The 8643-nt window shown below is 38.1% G+C and overlaps 1 protein-coding gene across 2 annotated transcripts in view; it reads left to right on the plus strand.

Moving 5' to 3' along the window:
* Positions 1-7655, plus strand: part of CDK13 (cyclin dependent kinase 13) — a 110256-nt gene extending 102601 nt beyond the window's left edge. The window contains exons 12-14 of one of the 2 annotated variants that reach the window (XM_027123972.1): positions 1686-1891; positions 5153-5605; positions 6237-7655. In XM_027123972.1, coding sequence (XP_026979773.1) covers positions 1686-1891; positions 5153-5605; positions 6237-7087 — 1510 coding nt within the window. In that variant the 3' untranslated portion in view covers positions 7088-7655. The remainder of the gene's footprint in view (positions 1-1685; positions 1892-5152; positions 5606-6236) is intronic. The other variant, XM_027123973.1, reaches the window with a different exon arrangement.
* The last annotated feature ends 988 nt before the right edge of the window (positions 7656-8643 follow it).

The following is an 8643-nucleotide window of genomic DNA, read 5'->3' on the forward strand; positions in this document are numbered from 1 at the left end:
CACACACACACACACACACACACACACACACACACACACACACACACGAAAGTCTTTGGCAGGTTTTTGATGCCTTAAAGCTTCCCAATATCAATATTTCAAATTGTCCCTTTGTTTGTTACTCCAGGAGGTTTTTACACGCTGAGGCAATGCACCATAGTAAGATGGCTGAGAGGTATGCCTTTGTTTTGTTTTTGGACCTCAGGTGCATAGACTTGGTTTAATCATAATCCTTGTGTCACTCATCATTAGTCCATGCATGGCTCCCTTTTTTTCTTTTAGTTACTTAATTTAATTAGTTACTTTAAATGATGTTAATAAGCAGCCATGAACTTACCAAATAAAAGCTAGAATCTTGACAATAACCTACTTTACTCATATCATACCCTCTCCGCCCACAACCTGTCCCCCTTGCCTTCCTCCACCTGAGGTAACCATCATCCCTGTTTTCTTTTGTATATACTTTTTGTTGCCATCTATATGTACTCATAAAAAGTTATATTTTACAATTTTAGTTGCTTTTAATTTTATGAAAGAGTGTCATGCTGTTTGTAATCTGTTGGGAATGACTTTTTTTTTCACTTAATATTATATTATATTGCTAAGATTTGACCATATTGTTGCATATGCCTTTATTTTATAACATGAGGTAAAACTAATTGTGAAAGAAGACGTGTGAAAGAACTTTCTGAACATGCAGGCCCTTCTCAAATATCAATTTTAGGAAAGAGGACATATGGATATGGAATTTCTTTTAGAATAATTCCAGGTATACTCCCTCAGAAAGTTTTCATGTATCCCTAGAGGTAAACATATCCAGGTTGAAGACCAGGTTGGGGCTGCTTAAGGGAATTTATAGATATTCTGGGCAAGTTTATTAACCTTTCCAAGCTTCAATTTTCTTATCTTTAAAATAGATATCATAGTAACTTCCCACTGGATTTTTTTATTAGGGTAAGAAGAAAATATTTATAAATCAAATATTTGTCTTTCTTTAAACGAAAGTTATTCTGCAGTGTTTCAATTTTGTGAAATTATACGAGGTAGAATTGTTTCAGAATTATGGATAACTTTGATAGTTGCTAGTTATTCAGAACTCTCAATGATGATTGATGAACCTGGATTACGATCTATTTTTGAAACTCCTCTGTAGCAATCAGTTTAATTCTAGAGCATTTGACTATAGAAGCAAATAAGAGGGTCTCAAAAAGTAAAAAGCTTGTACTAGAAGGTTTTTCGCAAATTTATGTCCTAGCCTTTGCTACTTTTTAATTCCGTGTCTAGTTTCTGCAAGTGGCATATTTTTCACTTTTTTTTCCATGTCCTATTCAATGTATGTTGTACTATGATAAAAATTGGCTTTAAAAGATTGCACCAAGGCTAATAGTAACCTATTTTTGTGAACATATATTCTTCATTCATAGTTTTAATAAGTTATTATTCATTGATTATCCAGAAGCCACAGAAAAATAGTTTGTCTGTATAGGTGAAGCCCTGAAGGAGGGGGGCATTAAGGGTGATTTGTGTTGGAGGAGTTTACAAAGCCTGTGTGTGAAATCTTCAAGAATAACTTGTGGGGGAGCGGGGGTGGCAGCTTTGGGGCTATGTAGTAAATATATTATCATTTTGTTGTTGTTGTTGTTAAGAAATGCCATGAACAAACAGTTTAATACTTTTTTTTCCAGCCTTCCTTTATGGCAAGATTGTCATGAGTTATGGAGTAAAAAGCGAAGAAGACAGAAGCAGATGGGCATGACTGATGATGTTTCCACAATTAAAGCCCCCAGAAAGGACTTGTCTCTGGGCATGGATGACAGCAGAACTAACACGCCTCAGGGTGTGCTGCCGTCTTCACAACTGAAATCTCAGGGCAACTCGAATGTAGCACCTGGTCAGTAATGCTTCCATGGGTTGATCTTCTTCACATTGTTTTGTGGCTGGCGTTAATTATATTGCTGTAGTGTTAAAGCACTTGTGGCTAAAAGTTGAACACTGAATTCAACATTTCCTTGTTATTCGATTGTGCCAGTACAGATGTTTCACTGCTACCAGCACCACAATATTAAGCAATCTCAAGGTGAGATTAATTTATAAAGAAGGCATCAAATTACATATGATTAGTGATGGGTCAGCTTTCTCTGCCTTCTTTTTTCCCCTAGTGCAAGAGTCAGTAGGTCTTTTACTGACACTATTCTGTGAGGCACAGCATTCAATGTCTGTGGATGCTTTTCAGGAGTAAGAAGAAAGATAAAGGAAAACAGCCCGTAATCAGAGTAGAAGCTCTTTCATACTGTTTGTAATGTTCTCAGGTTACTTTTAATATATTTCCCAATATATTATAGAATCTCAGACTGGAATCTGAAATTGTGCCAGAAGTGACTTGAAGTATGATAAAGAAGGGTATTTTGGGGAAAGTTAAATTTCTTCGTCTGACTCAATCTGTTGTAAGAGTAAGCTTCTTCACGAGGAACCAACCTCTTCAATGTTGTCAGAAGTACAGTTAAATTCATTCTCTCATTTAGTTAACGACTTTAAAAAAAATGGAATCCACTCCTTCATTTTGCCTCATGAATCCAGAAAGCATTCAGCTTTAATATTTTTATGAAGACAGAGATGATAAGAAAGAAATACATGTATGTGTGGAGGTGGTGTTTTATTAAACATGAAAAATAGCCCAGCACTTACTAAGAGATGAGTAAGTATTGACTGCTCAGTTAGTTGGTTAAAACAGATCTGTGGATCAGATTGAACTTTTGGTGGTTAAATATAAATATAGAGTAGATTAGCTGAGAAAGCTTGAGAAAGATTACCTTAATGCTTTCCCATGTAGTCTACAAGCTTAGAGTTGACCTTGGTCAGACTACATTAAAGTGCTAATACATGTTACTTTAAAAACCAAAATTAATTGTTATTTGTTGTTCAAAAGTATTCTTCAGAGTTTCTTGAAATAGTGAATTCCCCTTGTACATGAAAATATTTTATGTATATGTAGCTTAGGAGAAAAAATGTTTATTTGTTGTACAAAGTGAGGGCTATCTATATCAAGTTCAGTATTATTTCTCTTCATGGTAAAACTATGTAAAATTTGGAGAAAGACAGAAGCAACAAGAAGTTTTCTTGGTTTGTGTTTATATCACCTGTTTTATATACCATCCACTACTGAAAAAGGATTTGAGATGGTTGTAACAGGAAATTTGGATGGTGGTCACTTGTCCCAGGCAACAGTTGTCATATTCCTTAATAAGACTACCAGGTGTTTATTTCTGCTTCTCTTCACGGAACTGATGTCCTTATTCCACTAGGAAGCCTAGTGGAATAGAGGGTAGTTATTTCACTCTATTTTAGCTGATAAAAAAATTCTGGGCTCATTTTGTTATTGTTTCTTAGCTTTGCATATTTACAACTCTGTTAATTTTAGAATTTCATTTTATCCCTCCCTCCCTCCTTCCCTTCTCTTTTCAAACTGTCAATATTAAGAAGTGAGGCTTCTAGTTTTTTGAAATAGGAATGAATCCTCTTTGCTCCATTTTCTACATCAATAAGTGCCATGAAATAAAAATGCCCCTTCTGTGTAGATGAGACACCACAGTTAAAGTGTACTTCTCTGAGCTCACATGGAGACTACCTCTGTTAATAGAGACATGAAAGGGAAAATGAGGAAAACTGGCACTTGGGGTGTAGCAAACAAGCATGGTTCCTTATTAATACCTGCGGATCACAAGGAGAACTTGCAAGAGTTTGTTTTGAATTATTCTAAAAATACTAAGAAGTAATAAAAAGTATATCAAAATATATAAAGAGAGAATATATTTAAAAAAGCATTAATCATCACTTTTTCATCTTGGAGTACTATTAGTCTGTCATCTGTGGTTATGGAAATTGCTTATCAGTATCTGTATTATCACTTAGCATATATAGTATTATGTACATTTGAGCCTTGTTGTTACGTATGACTCAGATAAACTTGCACAAGAACCTACGTAAACCATCACAAGTCTAAACTGAAAATTAGAAAAAGAAAAACAACTGTTTTCGTGGTCATGAATTAATGCCACCTTATATGTACATGATAAGCATGCTTCTGTAGGAGTTCCTAATTTACCAAGAGTGCTTAACTTTAAAAAAAAGAAGTTTGAATAAAAGACATTATATCAGACAGTCTACAAAATCCCAGTTTGAATTTACTGCAAAGATAAGGTTAGGTTTTTAGAAAATACGTGTTATTTTATATAAGCAGTACAGGGAGTGGTTAAGAGTTCAGACTCTGGGGACTTCCCTGGTGGCGCATTGGTTAAGAATCCGCCTGCCAATGCAGGGGACACGGGTTCGAGCCCTGGTCCGGGAAGATCCCACGTGCCACAGAGCAACAAAGCCCGTGTGCCACAACTACTGAGCCTGCGCTCTAGAGCCCGCGAGCCACAACTACTGTAGTCTGCACACCTAGAGCCCGTGCTCCACAACAGGAGAAGCCACCTCAATGAGAAGCCCGCGCACCGCAACTAGAGAAAGCCCACACGCAGCAGTGTAGACCCCAAACAGCCAAAAATAAATAAATAAAATAAATAAATTTATTTAAAAAAAAAAAAGAGTTCAGACTCTGGAATCAGAATACCTGGGTTCAAATCTCACCTCTGCCACTTACAGAGTTTGTGACTTGAGCAAGTTATTTAGTCACTCTGGATGTCAGTTTCTTCTTCAGTGAAAAAAAAAATGGGGCCAATAATAAAGCATGCCGTATAAGGTTGTTGTGAGGAATAAAGGATATAAAATGCTCAGAAAGGAACCTAAAATTATAGTCATCATCGTCGTCGTCATCATCATGATCATCATCCAGTGCCCATTCTCAGGTGCTATTTCCTGGTCTTGTCTATAGTATGGGGTTCTAATGGTGGTCTTGGTTTTCCTTTTGAAGTATTTACCCTTAAAGATAATTTATTCAAAAGGGACTGCAGTTCTTTTTCCTTTTTTGTTTTATGTGCCGTTACATCTTAAATGTACATGAAATTGAACTAGAAAGAGATTCCCTTTTCACAGTATTTCTCAAACACTGTCCCACGAATGTACATTTTAATAGGGTAATACAGAGCCATTCTGTGGGGTGGGGAGAGCTGTGAATCATGGCAATTCTAATTAATACACGTTTTGTCTTTAGTAAAAACAGGCCCTGGACAGCAGTTAAACCACAGTGAATTGGCAATCCTACTAAACCTACTACAAACTAAAACAAGTGTTAGTGTGACTGATTTTGTCCAAGTGTTGAACATTAAGGTAAACTCTGAGACTCAGCAGCAGCTAAATAAAATAAACCTTCCTGCTGGAATTTTGGCAACAGGTGAAAAACAGACAGATCCATCAACACCACAACAGGAGTCTTCGAAACCGCTGGGAGGAATTCAGCCTTCTTCTCAGAATGTCCAGCCTAAAGTGGAGACTGATGCTGCCCAGGCGGCTGTGCAGAGCGCATTTGCAGTTCTGTTGACTCAGTTAATAAAGGCTCAGCAGTCAAAGCAGAAAGATGTGCTACTGGAAGAGAGGGAAAATGGATCGGGACATGAAGCGTCATTACAACTCAGGCCACCTCCAGAACCTAGCACTCCGGTGTCGGGTGAGTGTACAGTAGCAGACCACTAACACGGCTGCATTCACACTGTTTTCTTGCTGTTGATGATTAGCTATAATGCGTAGTGTTTAGTAGCTTTGCTAGGAGAGGTCCTGAAAATTCTCAGGTCACTGGTTATAGGTTGGTTTCTTAGTCCGTGTACTCCTAGGAGTTGATTCTTTAACGAATTATCTGTGGGTGATAGAACTCATGAATGCTATCAACGTTTCTCATGTGAACCTATGGTTAAGAAATAATCTTTCACTCCAGTTGCAGCAGGATGATTGACCAAGGCAGAAACTTTATGTATACAGTAGCTTTTGTTCTTCAGGCAGTTAATAGGTACATGTGAGATGCCAAATACAACAAAATTTTTCTGTCACCATAGACTCAAATGGTAGCAGGCGATATTTTAATAGTCACATATACCTTTTTCTTTTTCATTTGACGTTTGGGTTGTTTTTGTTTGTTTGGTTGGGTTTTTTTGTTTGTTTTGTGTGTGTGTGTGTGTGTGTGTGTGTGTGTGTGTTTTGCCAGAGATATAACTTCTAATGCTCTTTAGAAAACATTAACTATTTTGAAATTTTTGTTTTCTATGGTAACTTTCGACTCTCTTTTTTTGCCTTGTTTCACTTAGGGCAAGATGACCTCATCCAGCACCAAGACATGAGGATATTGGAGCTCACGCCAGAACCAGATCGGCCTCGTATTCTGCCTCCTGATCAGCGACCTCCTGAGCCACCTGAACCACCGCCAGTCACTGAAGAAGATCTAGATTATCGGACAGAAAACCAGCATGTACCCACCACTAGTTCTTCGTTAACTGACCCTCATGCTGGAGTGAAAGCAGCCCTGTTACAGCTGCTTGCTCAGCATCAGCCCCAGGATGATCCCAAAAGAGAAAGTGGTATTGACTACCAAGCAGGAGACACTTATATGCCCCCTTCAGACTACAAGGACAATTTTGGATCCTCTTCTTTCTCTTCTGCTCCTTATGTGAGCAGTGATGGTCTAGGAGGCGCCTCTGCTCCACCATTGGAACGACGTAGCTTCATTGGAAACTCAGATATTCAGTCCTTGGATAACTACAGTACTACTTCATCTCATTCTGGTGGTCCACCTCAGCCTTCTGCCTTTTCCGAGTCATTTCCCAGTTCAGTAGCTGGATATGGAGACATTTACCTCAATACAGGTCCCATGTTGTTTAGTGGAGACAAGGACCATAGATTTGAATATAGCCATGGCCCCATTGCAGTCCTGGCAAACAGCAGTGACCCTTCCACAGGGCCAGAGAGTACTCATCCTTTGCCAGCAAAGATGCACAACTATAACTATGGTGGTAACTTACAGGAAAACCCAGGTGGCCCTGGCCTCATGCATGGACAGACCTGGACTTCTCCTGCCCAAGGACCTGGGTATTCACAAGGATACAGGGGACACATTAGCACATCAGCTGGCAGAGGTCGAGGCAGAGGGTTACCATACTGAGTATCTGTTTTTCCTCAGGCACATCATTTTTATCTGGAAAGACTTTTCTAGCTGCAGTTTAAGGCAGCGATCCAAGAGACTTGAATAATATTAATTCAACAACAGCTTTATTTTTATGTGGAAAAGGGTCTTGCATACAATAGTTTAAAAAAAAAAGACAAAAAAAACCTTTGCTTAAATTCATGCTGTTCTAAAAAACTAGATCTGTTGATTGTACATCTTCACAAATTCTAGTTAACAATTTTATTTTGTATTCTTGCAGTTTTAAGTGGATGCTAATCTTAGGGACATAAAAGTCTTTTATGGCCCTCTTGCAGATCTTCTGAACTATGCACATTTGTGCTTTTTTGTAAGTTTGGACCAACTTTTATGTAACAAACAACCAACCCCTCCCCGCCTCCAGTTTTACAACAATCAGAAAGGGCACTGATTTATTTGGTATTTTTCTTTTTACAAAGCTACCTTTAGTCAAAGGTCACTGTCAGTCTTTGCACCTGCTTTCAGTGTTATTGTGAAAGGTGTAATTTGTGCTCATTTCAGAAAATAAAACACAACCTTTCTCTTGATGCAACAGTTTTATAAAAAAAAATGGTCAACGTTATTTTTGTTTTATTTTGCAGATTATCATAGCCTAGCAAAATGCATTCAAATGAAATAGCGGGTTTTATATGAAAACTATGGGTGGGGTGGGGAGGGTAAGTAAGTGCCTTAACAGGTAAGCCTAAGGTCTGAGAAAGTAGTTAACCTTTACACCCATTTGTCTTCTAAAGGGAATCAATGCATTGTATTTAAGAGGCAGGGAGCTCTCAAGTGTCTAGGGGCTGCCTGCTGGGTTCTTCTTAGGTTCATTCCCTCTTTCTATCACACTTTCTCCTTTTCTTTGGGTTGTGTTACCTTCCACTACCACCTTCTCTTGATAGGGGAGTGAGAGCAAAGAAAGGGAGTCCAACTCCCAACAGCACCTTTTGTTACTTCTGAGAACAAGTTCTGAAAAGTTGTGTCATCTAAATGGTTGAAAATAATAGCTAAATGAGAATTTCAGAATACCACTTTCTTTCAGGCTGCCACATTGTCCCTGTTTCCTTTTGCCATGCATAATTGGAGGGCAGTAGCATAGAAACAAGGCTTAATAACAGAATTGGCATAATTCTGTTAAAGTTCATGGGGGGAGGGATGGCGAACACCTTATTTTAAGTTATACAGTTGCCATTTTAAGACAAAGTTAACTGTTCATTTTACTCGTTAACTAGAAACATTGCTTAGGTTGAATTTACTGAAGTAAAAAGAAAAAGTAGTGCAAAAAACCCTCTTATTCTCTCTCCTCTCACTTCCTACGAGGTTTACTACAACTTCTTCTGCCACACCTAGAGTAACTTTATTTTAGTTCATTTTAGAGTGATGGATAACCCTTATTTCAACTGTAATGGTGTCAAGTTTAACTAACTTGGTGTGTGCACTCAAACACACATACCCTTATAATAATCCTAGAAAGGAACCAAAGGTAAATAACCAGTGTTGCCATTAGCACGAAATGGCAAAACAGACTCTGGAAAGGA

The sequence above is a fragment of the Aethalodelphis obliquidens genome, unplaced genomic scaffold (genome assembly GCF_003676395.1).
Source record: "Aethalodelphis obliquidens isolate GAN/ISIS:26980383/991018 unplaced genomic scaffold, ASM367639v1 scaffold27, whole genome shotgun sequence".
NCBI classification, from domain to species: domain Eukaryota; kingdom Metazoa; phylum Chordata; class Mammalia; order Artiodactyla; family Delphinidae; genus Aethalodelphis; species Aethalodelphis obliquidens.